This window comes from Salvelinus namaycush, chromosome 11 (genome assembly GCF_016432855.1).
Source record: "Salvelinus namaycush isolate Seneca chromosome 11, SaNama_1.0, whole genome shotgun sequence".
Lineage (NCBI taxonomy): Eukaryota > Metazoa > Chordata > Actinopteri > Salmoniformes > Salmonidae > Salvelinus > Salvelinus namaycush.
Window position 1 is genome coordinate 32340117 of NC_052317.1, and position 18758 is coordinate 32358874.

General features: G+C 40.9%; 1 protein-coding gene across 1 annotated transcript in view; it reads left to right on the forward strand.

Moving 5' to 3' along the window:
• Positions 1-5948, forward strand: part of LOC120055354 (relaxin-3 receptor 1-like) — a 37028-nt gene extending 31080 nt beyond the window's left edge. The window contains exons 4-6 of the mRNA XM_039003223.1: positions 3684-3823; positions 4786-5226; positions 5358-5948. Coding sequence (XP_038859151.1) covers positions 3684-3823; positions 4786-5226; positions 5358-5948 — 1172 coding nt within the window. The remainder of the gene's footprint in view (positions 1-3683; positions 3824-4785; positions 5227-5357) is intronic.
• The last annotated feature ends 12810 nt before the right edge of the window (positions 5949-18758 follow it).

Genomic DNA, 18758 nt, shown 5'->3' on the forward strand with positions numbered 1-18758 from the left:
TGGCTTGTCAACCAAAACCCTCACAAATTTTTACAGATGCACAATCGAGAGCATCCTGTCGGGCTGTATCACAGCCTGGTACTGCAACTGCACCGCCCACAACCGTAAGGCTCTCCAGAGGGTAGTGAGGTCTGCACAATGCATCACCGGGGGCAAACTACCTGCCCTCCAGGACACCTACAGTACCCAATGTCACAGGAAGGCCAAAAAGATCATCAAGGACAACAACCACCCGAGCCACTGCCTGTTCAACCCGCTATCATCCAGAAGGAGAGGTCAGTACAGGTGCATTAAAGCAGGGACCGAGAGATTGAAAACAGTTTATATCTCAAGGCCATCAGACTGCTAAACAGGAATCACTAACTCAGTGATGCTGCTTACATTGAGACCCAATCACTGGACACTTTAATAAATGGATCACTAGTCACTTTAATCAATGCCACTTTAAATAATGCCACTTTAATAATGTTTACATATCTTACATTACTCATATCACATGGTATAAAATACAGTATATACATCTATTGCACCTTGCCTATGCCGCTTGGCCATCGCTCATCCATATACTTATATGTACACATTCTCATTCACCCCTTTAGATTTGTGTGTATTAGGTAGTTGTTGGGGAATTTTTAGATTACTTGTTAGATATTACTGCACTGTCGGAACTAGAAGCACAAGCATTTCGCTACACTCTTATTAACATCTGCTAACCATGTGTATGTGACCAATAAAATTTGATTTGATTTGATTTTTTAAATGGAGGGGAAAAAGAAACGTCCCAAATAATATGAATTGCCCTGAGGCCAGGTTGCTGAACCCCAATATATGGTGTTATGTATTATAGAGATCCCGTAATATAGAGATTTACTGAATAATGTGGCTACTGAACAATGGCGGCAGATATTAATTTACTTACTTTCTTTTTTTGGACATACTTCACTTACTGTACTTTGATGTAATTTCTTATTTAAGTTTCATTGATGTGTCTGAGCTCAATAAATGATTATTTTAAAAGGTTTCCCTTGCACTGCTTCAGTCTGTACTAGGCAGAATAGGGAAATTATTGTTTTCCATGTAGTCATTGGAATGATGTAAATGTATGTTTTTGAATAAAGTCTTGAATGTTCGAGGCTGTTCAGAGACCCCCCCCCCCCCCCCCCACCCCCCCCCTTCTGGGTTCACACTGGATGAATCAATATTGTTTCCACATCATTTCAATTAAATTACATTGAACCAATGTGGAATAGATGTTGATTAGACGTCTGTGCCCAGTGGGCTAGGGATCCTGCTGGTGTTAATGAGGGTCCTTTGCCTCTCTCTCTGCTGCTGCAGGGATACTATAATCTTCTGATTGATGTTTTTCTCTAGCTTTAAAGCAGTGAACACAGGGCTGCAATAGATGTTTGTTTTGGTAACACTTTAAATGACCTCATCTGTATATGACAAATACTGAATATTCATAACGACTTTTAGCGCCCCATAGGCCTACTATGTTATTAAAAATCAGTAGCACTCAGAAAAATCTAAGTCCGGAACACACTCCAGGATTAAAGAACACTGGTCAAAATGAGTCTGGGATGTTGTGATGATGATTGCCCCTCAAACACAGAGTTGAGGAGCAGAGGTACTACCCCACCAAAGTCCCCAAGTACAGCAGAACAATCACATCCCACACACCACGTCTGCCGTACATCTTTGAGCAGTATGTACAGTCGTGGCCAAAAGTTTTGAGAATGACACAAATATACATTTTTACAAAGTCTGCTGCCTCAGTATGTATGATGGCAATTTGCATATACTCCAGAATGTTATGAAGAGTGATCAGATGAATTGCAATTAATTGCAAAGTCCCTCTTTGCCATACAAATGAACTGAATCCCTAAAAAACATTTCCACTGCATTTCAGTTCTGCCACAAAAGGACCAGCTGACATCATGTCAGTGATTCTCTCGTTAACACAGGTGTGAGTGTTTACGAGGACAAGGCTGGAGATCACTCTGTCATGCTGTCACGTCTCCTAAAGTTGATTCAGCTGTGGGATCGGGGCCCACCAGTACAGAGCTTGCTCAGGAATGGCAGCAGGCAGGTGTGAGTGCATCTGCACGCACAGTGAGGCGAAGACTTTTGGAGGATGGCCTGGTGTCAAGAAGGGCAGCAAAGAAGCCACTTCTCTCCAGGAAAAACATCAGGGACAGACTGATATTCTACAAAAGGTACAGGGATTGGACTGCTGAGGACTGGGGTAAAGTCATTTTCTCTGATGAATCCCCTTTCCGATTGTTTGGGGCATCCGGAAAAAAGCTTGCCCGGAGAAGACAAGGTGAGCGCTACCATCAGTCCTGTGTCATGCCAACAGTAAAGCATCCTGAGACCATTTATGTGTGGGGTTGCTTCTCAGCCAAGGAAGTCGGCTGACTCACAATTTTGCCTAAGAACACAGCCAAGAATAAAGAATGGTACCAACACATCCTCCGAGAGCAACTTCTCCCAACCATCCAGGAACAGTTTGGTGACGAACAATGCCTTTTCCAGCATGATGGAGCACCTTGCCATAAGGAAAAAGTGATAACTAAGTGGCTCGGGGAACAAAACATCGATATTTTGGGTCCATGGCCAGGAAACTCCCCAGACCTTAATCCCATTGAGAACTTGTGGTCAATCCTCAAGAGGTGGGTGGACAAACAAAAACCCACACATTCTGACAAACTCCAAGCATTGATTATGCAAGAATGGGCTGCCATCAGTCAGGATGTGGCCCAGAAGTTAATTGACAGCATGCCAGGGCGGATTGCAGAGGTCTTGAAAAAGAAGGGTAAACACTGCAAATATTGACTCTATGCATCAACTTCATGTAATTGTCAATAAAAGCCTTTGACAATTATGAAATGCTTGTAATTATACTTCAGGATTCCATAGTAACATCTGACAAAAATATCTAAAGACACTGAAGCAGCAAACTTTGTGAAAATTAATATTTGTGTCATTCTCAAAACTTTTGGCCACGACTGTATTGTAAACCTCTATTATGGACCAGTATCGCTGGACACAATTCGTAACATATTGTACGTTTAGCAAATAGGTAACATATAATACTAATTGTAATTCGGAACATATCATACTAAATGGGTGATGGACATCCACAAATGAATGCATACCATACGAAACATAACATATGATACTAAATGTAGTGCCTCGGCCTTATGTACAGAATAATACGAAATGCTTTGAGAGCAGGTTGCAGCCCTCCACATTCTCACCCCTACTCTCCCCCCATTTTATGCACGTGATGGAGTGATAGCAACCGCACAGCGCGAATTCTCGGAGACTTTACCCGCGCATAGCATCTCAAACGGTATAAAAAGCGCAGACTAGACACGTTATGCAACTCATTCGGAAACAAGTCGGACTTGAACAAACACATTCAAATGAAACGAAAAAAACAGTGAATATTTACTAACAATGACTGTTTCCTAAAACACAAAATGTGTCTTACAAAAACGGTGCGGTTGGAATTTGGATATGTTGAGTCTACTCTTAACTCGAAATGTTTGTACCATTACTTCACACTTTGGGTGATGTGAGACCCTGTTTTCATGCGGAGTGTTCTGCTGAATGATAGAGAAGAACCATGCATCAGAGTAACAGCAGTTTGCTACACCTGGGTCTGAGTGGGCGTGTAGGGGGTCAGGAGGACGCGGAGAGCCCAGAGCAGGCTAACCTGTCCGGAGAATCGCTCCACAACCTCTCGCTGGACTGCTGGCTCAATCTCCTCTCCAGAGAGTCTGCTCCGGAGCTGTATGGGGACAGCGCGAACATGACGGTGGGTGTGTGCTCCGAATACCCTCCAAAAGTCCTAACCATTAGGGTGACAAACGCAAAACTAAGTTTAGATCAGTTGTAACTTCATCCTACTTCATAGTAGCCCTGCTAGCGCATAGAGGAGTGATGCTCAGGGATCTGCAACTCTGGACCTAGAGAGCTACTACTGGTTGTGCAGGCTTTTGTTCCAGACTAGCACAAACTAATCTTTTGCAAGAAGTCTGACCAAGACACATTATTTTACCACATTGGCAGATATGTATGTACATATATATATATAATTATTATTTTACACTATATAAACAATAGAAACAGAATATTGTCAAGCTTAAAGATAGAATCCGCAGTATGTGGAAATGGTGCCACTGGTCGCCCCACCGAACTGAGGAGTGTAGCTCAGCATGTTAGTTGTTTTCAGTGACTTCTTTGTTGTTGTAATATCGCAAATGGACATGTCAGTTTCCCCATTAAAGATGCACTCTGCATAAATTGCTCAATTTCCTGGTTGCTAAAACTCGAATAGTTCGCTTAAGTTTTGTTTGTGACAAAACACGCAAGTATAGTGTAGAGAATCGTTGTACCATCTATCTAAACCTCTGTGAAATATATTTTTCATAACCACAAATATTGTATTTAGATTGAAGCTGGTGTACAAAACTGAAAATAAAAGATGCAGAAACGAAATTTAAGAACTGGAAGCATATAAATAGCACACCTACCGCTTCTTAGACTTGAATTCAATGAGAATGACAGAAAGTTACGTATTGCAAGTTTAAATATCCCAGCTTTAAAGTCCTAAAGGTAGATTATCTTGATATAAAATATATTTTTTGTTGTTGTGGGTTAGGATAAATCAATTTAAGATTAACTTCATTATTTTTCTTTTTGATTATTATTAATTAATGACAGTACCAAGCCATTATGTATCAGGATTTGACTCTTGACTGTGTTTCCTTCTTCCAGATGCGAGTGGTCATTGCTCTGGTCTACCTGGTGGTGTGTGCTCTGGGGCTGGTGGGAAACCTCCTGGCGCTGTTCCTTCTCCACTCCCGCCACCAGTTGCACCACTCGTCTATTGACTTCTTTGTGAGGAGCCTGGCAGTGACTGACCTCCAGTTCGTCCTCACCCTGCCCTTCTGGGCTGTGGACACTGCCCTGGACTTCCGCTGGCCCTTCGGCAGGGTCATGTGTAAGATTGTCAGCTCTGTGACGACCATGAACATGTACGCTAGCGTCTTCTTCCTGACGGCCATGAGCGTGGCTCGCTACTGCTCCCTCACCTCCTCACTGAGGATAAGCAGCCCCAAAATGGCTGCGGCTCGCGCCAAGTGGGCCAGTTTTGCCATCTGGGTGGTGTCACTGGCGGTCACGATGCCCCACGCCATCTACTCCACCACAGTCCAGGTTTGTTTGACTGATTTTATTTGCCAATTTAAAAATGCATGTATGGCTGTTTGTGTGTATATCAAAACAAAACACATCAATTGATGTCAAACACTTAATTCCATTGTGGTGCATGTTTTTGCTGTTTCTAGGTGTCTGCGGATGACGAGCTGTGTCTGGTCCGGTTTTCTGGATCTGCCTCGGGTCACTGGGACTCTCAGGTTCTACTGGGCCTCTACCAGACACAGAAGGTACTGCTGGGATTTGTGGTTCCCTTGGTAGTGATCAGTGTGTGTTACCTCCTCCTGAGCCGGCGAGTCAATGGCGTAGTTGGCAGCGTTGGGGTCATGGAGAGTTCAGAGAGGTCCCATCAACGGCGTCGCTCCAAAGTGACCTGCTCGGTTACCATCTTGGTGCTCTCCTTCTTCCTCTGCTGGCTGCCCAACCAGGCTCTTACACTGTGGGGAGTGCTGATAAAATTTGACCTGGTGCCCTTTAGTAAGGCCTTCTACAATGCCCAGGCCTATGCTTTCCCTCTGACTGTTTGCTTGGCTCACACCAACAGCTGCCTGAACCCCGTGCTGTACTGCCTGATGCGACAGGAGTACAGGGCCGGACTCAAGGAGCTGCTGCTCCGAGTCTTGCTGTCCATCAGGAACTTTCTCACCCTGGCTCTGAGAGGGAAGAGAGTGGAGGAGGCACCGCCTAGCATGGTGGTTATACACAGGGATGTCAACGTGTGACTGACTAGGGCCATAAGGATGTTAAGGATGCATTTCATTGACAAGTTTCTCATAGTCGAGGCTGCTGTACAGGTCAGGAACAGTCAAGTTGGAAAGTAGCCTACATGAGTAATTGATTAAACGTTTTCAGCTCGAGACCCAAATGAGAAATATACCGTCCTCCGGCGACCCAAATTAAGAAGAAACAGTGTGTGAATATAGATGTATTCTTTTAACTAGCGACCCACGTGCCCAGGGCCCACTTTGGGTCCTGACCGATAGTTTAAGAAACCCCAATGAATTATATACGACATATGCATTTTCTTGATTCATTGGACACACACATTATTGAGCTATTGTGGGAATGGAGCGGAGATATCAGTGTGAGACTACTTAATGGGCAGTGCAGTTAAAATGTGATTTCCTTGTTTTTTGTGTAAGAGCTGTTTGAAAATAATCCTGAAATGTCATCCTGGTCAGGTGGGATGGGACTTTGGGCCCCACATCATGACTTCACAATAAGATCTGACTATAATAGACCAATAACTGTTCATCTGGGTAAGGGGGTGGGCTCAAGAACATCCTATGAGCTAATCAGGGTTGTGTATGTCAGTATCTTCACATTTGTTTCCTAACGCCCACATGATCAGACTGAGCATTTTAAGGGCCAAAGGAGGCTCAGGGAAATACATAAAAAAAATATATATTTTGGAGTTGTTTTCATTAAATGAACACATACAGTGATTTATTAGACATACAGTGGTAACCAGTGGAAGCAAAATAGCCCCATAACATCAAAGATCCACCACTATATTTTACAGTAGGTACAGTGCCTTGCAAAAGTATTCACCCCCCTTGGTGTTTATCCTATTTTGTTGCATTACAACCTGTAATTTAAATGTATTTTTATTTGGATTTCATGTAATGGATATAAACAAAATAGTCCAAATTGGTGAAGTGAAATTTTAAAAATTACTTGTTTCAAAAAAGTTTTTAAAAAAAGGAATGAAGCCCCTAAATAAGATCTGGTGCAACCAATTACCTTCAGAAGTCACATAATTAGTTAAATCAAGTCCACCTGTGTGCAATCTAAGTGTCACATGATCTCAGTATATATACACCTGTTCTGAAAGGCCCCAGAGTCTGCAATACCACTAAGCAAGGGGCACCACCAAGCAACCAGCGCTATGAAGAGCTATGAAAGTACAGACCAGGGTTAGGTTATAAAGAAATATCAGAAACTTTGAACATCCCATGGAGCACCATTAAATCCATTATTAAAAAATGGAAAGAATATGCCACCACAACAAACCTGCCAAGAGAGGGCCGCCCACCAAAACTCACGGACCAGGCAAGGAGGGCATTAATCAGAGAGGCAACAAAGAGACCAAAGATAACCCTGAAGGAGCTGCAAAGCTCCACAGCGGAGATTGGAGTATCTCCATAGGACCACTTTAAGCTGTACACTCTCCAGAGCTGAGCTTTACGAAAGAGTGTCCAGAAAAAATAAGCAAACATGTTTGGTGTTCACCAAAAGGCATGTGGGAGACTCCCCAAACATATGGAAGAAGGTACTCTGGTCAGATGAGACTAAAATTGAGATTTTTGGCCATCATGGAAAACGCTATGTCTGGCGCAAACCCAACACCTCTCATCACGCCGAGAACACCATCCCAACAGTGAAGCAAGGTGGTGGCAGCATCATTCTGTGGGGATATTTTTCACCGGCAGGGACTGGGAAACTGGTCAGAATTGAAGGAATGATGGATGGCGCTAAATACAGGGAAATTCTTGAGGGAAACCTGTTTCAGTTTTCCAGAGATTTGAGACTGGGACGGAGGTTCACCTTCCAGCAGGACCATGACCCTAAGCATACTGCTAAAGCAACACTTGAGTGGTTTAAGGGGAAACATTTAAATGTCTTGGAATGGCCTAGTCAAAGCCCAGACCTCAATCCAATTGAGAATCTGTGGTATGACTTAAAGATTGCTGTACATCAGTGGAACCCATCCAACTTGAAGGAGCTGGAGCAGTTTTGCCTTGAAGAATGGGTTAGTTCCTTAGTTCCTTTTTTATGTCTATTTTAGTTTCGTCAGGGCGTGAGTTGGGGTGGGCATTCTATGTTGTTTTTCTATGTTTTGTTCTAGTCGTTATATTTCTATGTGTTTGGCCTAGTATGGTTCTCAATCAGAGGCAGGTGTCGATCGTTGTCTCTGATTGCGAATCATACTTAAGTTGCCTGTTTTCCCACTATGGGTTGTGGGTAGTTATTTTCTGTTTAGTGTTTTTGTTTGCACCTTACAGAACTGTTCGTTTGTCGGTTTGTTGTTTTTGTTCAGTATTCATTCTTTATTAAATGTATTATGAATACGTACCATGCTGCACTTTGGTCCTCTTCTCCTTCCACCAACGACAACCGTTACAATATTGACTTTGGGGGGGTGAATAGTTATGCACGCTCAAGTTTTCTGTTTTTTTTTGGTCTAATTTCTTGTTTGTTTCACAATTTAAAAAAAATTGCATCTTCAAAGTGGTAGGCATGTTGAGTTAAGCAAATGATACAAACCCCCCAGAAATCCATTTTAATTCCAGGTTGTAAGGCAACAAAATAGGAAAAATGCCAAGGGAGGTGAATACTTTCGCAAGCCACTGTATGAGGTTATTTTCTGCGTGTGGCCAAAGAGCTTTTCATTTCATCTGACCAAAGCACTGATTCCAAGATGAGTCTGCTAAAGGGCTTGGCACTTGGATTGGAACCAGTGCTTTGGTCAGATGACATGAAAATCAAGCTCTTTGGCCACGCACACCAGTGGTGGGTTTGTCGTTGAAATGAGAACGCATAAGCAGAAAGGAACCACATACCTACTGTAAAATATGGTGGTGGATCTTTGATGTTATGGGGCTATTTTACTTCCACTGGTCCTGGGGCCCGTGTTAAGGTCAACGTCATCATGAACTTTACCCAATACCAGGACATTTTAGCCAAAAACCTGATTGCCTCTGCCAGGAGGTTGAAACTTGGCTGCAAGTGTATCTTCCAGTAAGACAATAACCCCAAGCACACATCGAAAAACCCACAATCAAATGGTTAATTCAACGGGTATCTCAGTCTCCGGACTTGAAACCCATTGAAAACCTGGGGTTTGAAATTAAAAGGGCAGTCCATAAGCGCAGACTAAGGATATCAAGGATTTGGATGGATTCTGTGTGGAGGAATAGTCTAAGATCCCTCCCAATGTGTTCTAAAACATTTTAGAAAAAGTCTCAGTGCCATTATTCTCCCAATGTCAGGTATTGAAAACAAGTGTGCCAATAATTTTGACCCCTACCTTTTTGAGAAAAAAATGTATTATATTATTTTATACTCATACAATAGCTCAGAGAAAGAGATTTTGTTTAACAAATCATTTCAGCAACCAAAAAATTGCATATTTTATACAGTCATTTTTGCTCATATTTATCAAGGGTGGCGATCATTTCAGACCCCACTGTATATTCAGGATCAAAGTTTGTCATCTGTGGTAACTGAGCTGGCAAAGTCTGTGATATTTTGAAGTGGGACGGGGGAAGGGGGCAGAGATGAAAAGTTATGTGATGAGTGAGTTACCCCCATGTAATGTAAAGCGTTTTCAGTTTTAGAAAAGCACTATAAACGATCATATAACCGTGGATGGTTCATCATCAATACATCATCATTATGCTTGTTTGATTCAATAAATTCATCAATACATCATCATTATGCTTGTTTGTTTCAATAAATTAATCAATACATCATCATTATGCTTGTTTGTTTCAATAAATTAATCAATACATCATCATTATGCTTGTTTGTTTCAATAAATTAATCAATACATCATCATTATGCTTGTTTGTTTCAATAAATTAATCAATACATCATCATTGTGCTTGTTTGATTCAATAAATTCTTATCACATCATCTTGAATGTACATTTTTATCTTTTAAAATGAACCTTATTTGTTTATTTTTCTGCTCCAGGAATAGCAGCAAATCCCAAACATATTGATGAGATTGTTGTGGGTTGTCAGGTCATCTTAGCCAAAAATGCTAAAATACCTCCAGTAACTATGAATGTGAAACAATTATTTGAAAACTATTTTTAAAGTATAAAGTAAACTATACAGATAAACAACTATTCACCTACTATATTGCCATCAGGCTTGCAAAATAACACATTGACATCTTTTAATGAAGGGGCATCAGTTGATGTTAGTGATCTGTTTTGCTGTACATACAATGCTTTGATGTATGTTAAGGACTGTGAATGTAAATAAAAAGTGGCAAACTGATTTTCACATGCTAGAATAGTCTTTCTATACACCATCTATACACCATACACCATCTATCTATACACCATACACCATCTATACACCATCTATACACCATACACCATCTATACACCATATATACACCATACACCATCTATACACCATACACCATCTATACACCATCTATACACCATCCAACTAAATGCTTACTTGCAGGTTCCTTCTGGACAATGCAACAACAATAAGAAATAATAAAAGATAAGAATAGGAACATAAAGTAAATGGTTCAGTAGAAAACAAACATTTTAGCGTAAGCATAATACAGGAAGGCACAATTTATAGTCCAATATTTGCACGTGTTTTGGGGAAGTGGGGATTGGGGGGGGCAAGTGTTTAAATTGTGCAGTATTTAGCAATCATAATAAGAGTCTGGTAGCATAAGTTGTGAAGTGTAGCATGAATGTGTGTGTGTGTGTATATATGTGTAGGTGAGTCAGTGCACCTGGTCAGTCCAGTTCCAGTGTTTAGAAGTCTGATGCCTTGTAGATACCAACAGGCTCAGAGACTGTTTCTATCAGACCTCATGCTCCGATACCATCTGCCTGACGGTAAGGGGGTGAACAGCTCGTGGCTGGGGTGTTTGGGGTCCTTGATGATGCTGCAGGCCTTCCTCAGGCACTGTTTCGAGTAGATATCCTGGATGTATGGGAGCACGGTCCCAGTGATGTACTGAGCCGTTTTCACCAGTCGCTGGAGGGCTTTGCGGTTGTGGATGGAGCAATTCCTGTACCAGGCCGTGATGCAACTGGTCAGGACGCCCTCGATGGTGCAGCGGTAGAATTTGGAGGGGACCCGGGGTGGCATGCTGAATTTCTTCAGCCATCTTAGGAAGAAAATAAGCTGTTGCGCCCTCTTGACAAGAGTGGTGGTGTTGTTGGTCCATGTCAAGTCCTCGTGGTGTGGACGAGGAGGAACTTAAAATGGCTGACTCTTTGGAGGCCCTCTCTCTGAGTCAAGGCTCTGTACACGGAAATGACAAAGAGTAGGAAATTGAGACCCGGTCTTGACAGATGTTTGGCTCCATAGTTCCCCTATGACCTTTTATTCACAATAACACAATAACAACACGGCCAGGGTCTGAATACCCAACACCACACACATCCAGGCTCTGTATAGGCAAGCTCATGGCTCTAGGGCTAATTAACAGTCAGATAGCATCAGCCCAGCTCCAGCTAGATGTCCACATAACCCCTGTGTATGTCTGAGTCCTCACCTGCTGCCAGAGACAAGGTCAAAAATGTAAGATAGTGTCAATGTAATATTATAATATATTATATTATTATCTCGGGACCAGAACAAAAACAGATACTCTATTTACTGTTCAGGCTTTCACAAGACTTTAGTGGTAACAATCGAAAGAAAGTGGTGAAAAAGCTGTGATTTGATTCTAAACAGGTTATCTGCTTGCCAACTCACACAACCCATATTTTCTATTCCATTATTACTATTATCCGTGTGTCATTACTACCTGTGTGTATCATTACTACCTGTGTGTATCATTACTACCTGTGTGTATCATTACTACCTGTGTGTATCATTACTACCTATGTGTATCATTACTACCTGTGTGTATCATTACTACCTGTGTGTATCATTACTACCTGTGTGTATCATTACTGCATGTGTGTATCATTACTGCCTGTGTGTATCATTACTACCTGTGTGTATCATTACTACCTGTGTGTATCATTACTACCTGTGTGTATCATTACTACCTGTGTGTATCATTACTACCTGTGTGTATCATTACTACCTGTGTGTATCATTACTACCTGTGTGTATCATTACTACCTGTGTGTATCATTACTACCTGTATGTATCATTACTGCCTGTGTGTATCATTACTGCCTGTGTGTATCATTACTGCCTGTGTGTATCATTACTGCCTGTGTGTATCATTACTGCATGTGTGTATCATTACTGCCTGTGTGTACCATTACTGCCTGTGTGTATCATTACTGCCTGTGTGTATCATTACTGCCTGTGTGTATCATTACTACATGTGTGTATCATTACTGCCGGTATGTATCATTACTACCTGTGTGTATCATTACTACCTGTGTGTATCATTACTACATGTGTGTATCATTACTGCCTGTGTGTATCATTACTACCTGTGTGTATCATTACTACCTGTGTGTATCATTACTACCTATGTGTATCATTACTACCTGTGTTTATCATTACTACCTGTGTGTATCATTACTACCTGTGTGTATCATTACTACCTATGTGTATCATTACTACCTGTGTTTATCATTACTACCTATGTGTATCATTACTACCTGTGTTTATCATTACTACCTGTGTGTATCATTACTACATGTGTGTATCATTACTGCCTGTGTGTATCATTACTACCTGTGTGTATCATTACTACCTGTGTGTATCATTACTGCCGGTGTGTATCATTACTACCTGTGTGTACCATTACTGCCGGTGTGTATCATTACTGCCTGTGTGTATCATTACTACCTGTGTGTATCATTACTACCTGTATGTATCATTACTGCCTGTGTGTATCATTACTACCTGTGTGTATCATTACTACCTGTGTGTATCATTACTACATGTGTGTATCATTACTGCATGTGTGTATCATTACTACATGTGTGTACCATTACTGCCGGTGTGTATCATTACTGCCTGTGTGTATCATTACTACCTGTGTGTATCATTACTACCTGTGTGTATCATTACTACATGTGTGTATCATTACTACCTGTATGTATCATTACTACCTGTGTATATATAACAAGGTGGTCGAAGATGTATGACTAACCACTAGTGATTGTGTGTGTGTGTGTGTGTGTGTGTGTGTGTGTGTGTGTGTGTGTGTGTGTGTGTGTGTGTGTGTGTGTGTGTGTGTGTGTGTGTGTGTGTTCACTTCCGTGTTCATGCTCTGTTCTTCTATTCTTCTTTTGATTATTCATTGTGTTTAACATTGTAAAATATGTTTATATAAAATATAAAATATGTTCAGCCCATAACAGGATTGCGAAGCACGCTCTATCACTAAACTGTGTGTGTGTGTGTGTGTGTGTGTGTGTGTGTGTGTGTGTGTGTGTGTGTGTGTGTGTGTGTGTGTGTGTGTGTGTGTGTGTGTGTGTGTGTGTGTGTTCTTCAGTGTATTTAACAATGTACTATGAGGGTTTCAGGACCCTAAGGAAAACATGTTTTAGAGGAAATAATAGGACATTACCTGAATATCATCCATGGGCTGCATGTACATATATAGTAGCATAACAAAAAGCCATTAAAGAGGCTGTTGCTGGTGTAAAATGGTTGGCATTCAAAGGCCATTCAAAATCCATTTGAATGCAATGAGAATGATAAATGTATTATGTACAGTATATGTAAATGTACAAGTAAATTATTAATGTAATGTAAATGTTATGCAATATAAATATTTATGTAATGTGAAAGTTATATAAAAGTAATGGAGAGCGGAGCTGTCCATTCAGCACCACCACCACAGGATCTTAAATTGTCAGGCCCATGGACAGCTCCTTCTCCCTAATGTCAGCAGAGGGCACTCCACTGGTTCACTGTCCTGAAGAACTACAGAGTGCAGACTTTTGTTCCAGCCCAGCACTAAAACATCTGACATAACCTGGTATTTAGGAATAAGCTGAGTCAACAAGATAAGTTGAATCAGGTTTGGGGCAACACTTCCAAGACACAGGTAAACGGAAACCGTATGACATATCTATTATGTCCTCTGAAGATGCATGCACAGAGGACTCTTTTATTGTGATGATGTGCAGTCAAGTAAACACTACTCTAAACTCTAATTCCACAACACATCTCATCTTGAGGTTACCGTGACGCAAGCAGGAAGGGCCAGTATTGACTTGGGCCTCATTGTGTAGTGCTGACACCTGTGACTAATGTTTATCAACTATGAATCATACATAATGACACACAATGGAAACAGAGCGGTAGTGGGAGAGTCACACCTTCACTGGTATTTCATGCATGAGAAAGCTCAATTCAAAAGCAGATCATAAAAAAATGATTTGACGGGTAGTGTTTGTGTGATGATTACATGTCAGTGCTTTCACCACATCTCAGTCAGACCGTAAATTGATTTGTTTCTGAAATCCCCAAAATGTCTCCCTAAAAGCAACCTTGGATATCTAACAGACAGCCACTCTACGTCTCTGCACTGTTCTCACCTGAAAACAACAACCGCTGTGTGGAAATATGACCCATATCCACACTGCCCTAGACAATGGCATATTCCCTGTATAATCACTACTGTGTCACAATGACGCAAAGCCATATTTCCTGGAACAGAATAGGCAGAAGTGCATGTGTCCTTATATGGTGAATAAAAGTGCAGTAACGTCTATAACCTACATGGTGATCCTACTAAAGAGGCTTTCAGAACCTCTGTCCTTTCTTCCAGAGAGGGAGAAGATATGGAGTATGGTTTTTGCTTGTGGTAAATATTGAAGGCTTATCAACTCCAGTTCTTGAGGGCCACAAATTCTGTTGGTTTGCATTCATCCCTGGCACTAAATTGATCAACAAATGGTAAGTCAAGGATAAAGCAGACGCTGCACCCCTCAGGAATCAGAGCTAAGACCCCATGCTTTATCCCTGAATCTGACGTAACAATATTTTTGCCATATAACAAGCCAACTCAATTGTGTAAACCTCTCTTCTTTTCAAGATCACAGCAGCAGCCTTATACAGTCAACTGATTGTACCTCCACTCACAGTGGGCTTCCTTCTGCCATTGTCAGTCTGGCAGATTTGAGTCTGGGCTTACTTTCATTAATGGGGTCGGATGTGGATGACATTTGTATGAGCACCAGCGGACGTATTAAAGGGGACAGGATATGTACCTGTGGTGGCTAAGGCTTATTTAGCATTTTCTATGTGTTCTCTCTGTTGTGAAAACCCCATTAGACACACATCCATAGTAGACAGATAATGCATTTCCTTTCGAGGAAAAACAATTATGTTGATGACACTGTATAAAGATAAAAAAACAATGCCATGCTCAGAGAGGTAATCTTATAGATCCGTGCACATGAATTATAAACAGGTGATTATTATCGATTTAAGATAGCAACTATGGATGCTACATCAATTTTACTTGACTAATAAATGAATGATATACAGTACCAGTCAAAAGTTGACACCTACTCATTCAAGGGTTTTTCTTTATTTTTACTATTTTCTACATTGTAGAATAATAGTGAAGACATCAACACTATGAAATAACACATATGGACTCATGTAGTAAACAAAAAAGGTTCAACAAATCAAAATATATTTTAGATTTGAGATTCTTCAAAGTAGCCATCCTTTGCCTTGATGACAGCTTTGCACACTCTTGGCACTGTGTCCAAATGTTTGACTGGTACTGTGGACCCATTGATTCTTGAAGAATATCATTTAGAAATGCCTCATGATCTTAGTTCAACTGTCCTTCCCCAATAGAACCCCAAATATCAGCTTGTTTTACTCCAATGTTTGTAAACAACATAAATGTAAACAAACACTGTATAGCATCAAAACATGGTTATAACTATACATTTGATATTATGGATGGTCTGTCCTTGCATCCATAGCTCTGTCTATTATTTTGAGTGTGGTTACATTTCTCCAGCCCCATCTCTTAGCTTTTTAGCGAAACAGAGGCGTGGAGACGCACAGAAAACAATCACTCAATCATAGTAGTGATTGATATTTCATCGTTATTAAACATTGTTTTGGACGAGATGTTACCATTTCAACGCATGGACAAAAATTGAAATGAATGTTTGTGTCTCATTAATGAATTGTCATGTAAGAACAAATAATCAACATACATATTCTCCTCCCACACAGAGACTATGGCCCATGCAGTTACAATTGTATATCCACTTGAGTTTGAATGAAAACAGTATCCGGAAATCTTACGGCCAAAAGACATGGCAGCAGTTATTGTAGTAGAATGTGCTTTGACTAACGGCACATACTCTAATCACCTCAGCTCTCATAGAAGCCTTATGTTCCACATAGGAATGAATAGGCCTGAGAAAGTTATGACAAAAATTGTTTACTGGTGATCTTTACAATGTACCCTAGTGAACGATAAGTGGGGTCGACCTGCTCTCACAAGCTACCAGTTCTGTTAACTATCATTGATTATCATCACTCAAAGACAGAAACTTCCAAAGTAGTCTAATAAAAAACTGTTTTGATTCAGATTACAATTACCTATAGTGAGATGTCAATCACTTCCAAGTTGAGTACTTAGAATATGGCAGGAGCAATGCACTACAAAGATACAGGTGTAGGATCTTAATTTGATCACTATTTTGCAGGAAATGCAAACTTGTAGTGTATTCGAGGATTAAGAAGGCTTCTAAAGTTAGCAATTTCCACTTTAAAATGTCTGACTTGATTTGCCCTAACTGAAAATGTATCAACCCCTACAAAAAATGTCCATGAATTATAATCCGCATAATTCACATTTCCTGTTGCTGCATGATTATTTTCCTGCTGTGAAAAACTGGCTCAAATAAAGATCCTACAACTGTAGCTCAATTATAGGTCCTTTGTTCCCTTCTTTACGAAATTATACAGAAAAAAATACATAATTGTAATTTAAGTACACCTGTAGAGGAAATCTATTTAACATGTACGTCTCTCTACCTCTCTCCCACTCCCCTGTCATCCATCGCTACCATTCTCTGTGCATGAATACACCTGCATGAATACTAAACACAACAGAATAATCAACCCACTATGAGGCCCAGGCTTTAGTGGCGCAGCGAGTCTAGCACTTGTCTCTGCACAGCAGGATAGTTGGATCAGGGTGCCTTCAGCTGCTCACCCTTTCTCTCCAACAGTTACACAGAAACTGTTCCTTCGCTGATGTTTCTTTAAACTGGTTAGAATATCTCTGGGAAGCAGTCTGGGAAACCGCTATAGACCATTAGTCATCTAAACAACAGCAAGGACTGCAAGAGGAGCTCTGGAAAGAACGGGAGTGTGGAGAGGCATCTCATCTCTCCTCCACCCACTAAATGAGTTGAGTCAGAGCACATGCTTCCCATCAATGTACCTGCTTATACAACTGTCTTGAGAGATGGACAGAGAGCTGCTTATAATCACTCTTTCATCCCTTAAAGTTTAAAGTTATTATCATGTGCACAAGTACAGTGAAAATTGGTGTGTGTGTGTGTGAACACAGTGAAATCATAGCATTCTTAATAGATGATTTCTTTGGAGCTCCCTGGGGGAACCCCTACTCCCTACCCAATATGGTGTATCTAGTCCCCAACCCCTACCCCCTAGACCAGGCCTGGGCAATTATTTTCCATGGAGGGCCACATTAGAATATATTTTTGCCATCATGGGCCAGAATCTTATTACAGGATTATACATCATGTGTATGACTGTGTTGACAGATACATCTACTGTAAATCATGTCCAGATATGCTACTTATTTAACTTTTTAACATGCACAGAAATAAACCACATCCATGTTCTCCTTTTGGTAGGTATTTTCATTATTAAACATGCAATGAACTACACGGAGGGAAAAGTACACTGTGCATTCAGCACCACGGACAGAACTCTTGTTAACGGGTAGTTATGCACAAAAACACAAGAAAGAGAGAGAGCTCAACATTACATTTAAACTACCAAATCAGTGTGAGGAGTGAAGTCTCTGATCTGCATTGACTAGAGCAGTGAAGTCAGGTGTAGTTTCTGACATCGCTATGCACAGGATTGCTGAGAGGTGAGAGTCAGTAAGAGATGATCTGTGCCTTGACTTGTTATATTTCATCACTGAAAATGTCTGTTCACATACATAGGCTGACCCAAACAGTACAAACATCTTCTGAGCATGACTCCTAATCTTTGGAAAGTTTTGATCATCGAGAGATGCATGGAACCTCGTCAGTGACATTGTTTTGAATAGTTCTCCAATCACTGCATCAGACTGAAGAACGATAAATTGCAGGTCAGTGGGAGCGCTCTTGCTGGAACACCCTACATTCATTGTCTACTTTCCTTTGAAAATTTCTAGCTAGCTACAATATGTAACTGTGATTTATTTATACGTGCCTAAAAATTAAATGGCCCACAAGCGGTGGGAGTTAAATCATTAAAAATACCTTTTTCAAAACTTTACTATCGCAAATTCTTTATGTGATCTGAGCATGAAGACACTACCCCTAAATCTGGGGTGGCAGGTAGCCTAGTGGTTAAGAGCATTGGGCCAGTAACCGAAAGGCCGCTGGTTCGAATCTCCTAGATGACTAGGTGAAAAAACAGTTGATGTGCCCTTGAGCAAGGCACTTAACCCTAATTCAGTGTTCATTAAAAAAATGTACAGAATAAAACAGGTTACAACAAACATCATTCTTCAAAATAAATAAGAAGTTCAGGAGAAAGTAAACTAGGACAGTGGGCTTGACAGGGAGCAGAGACTATGCAACGATGACCCAACATTTTGATTTACTTACTGGCAAA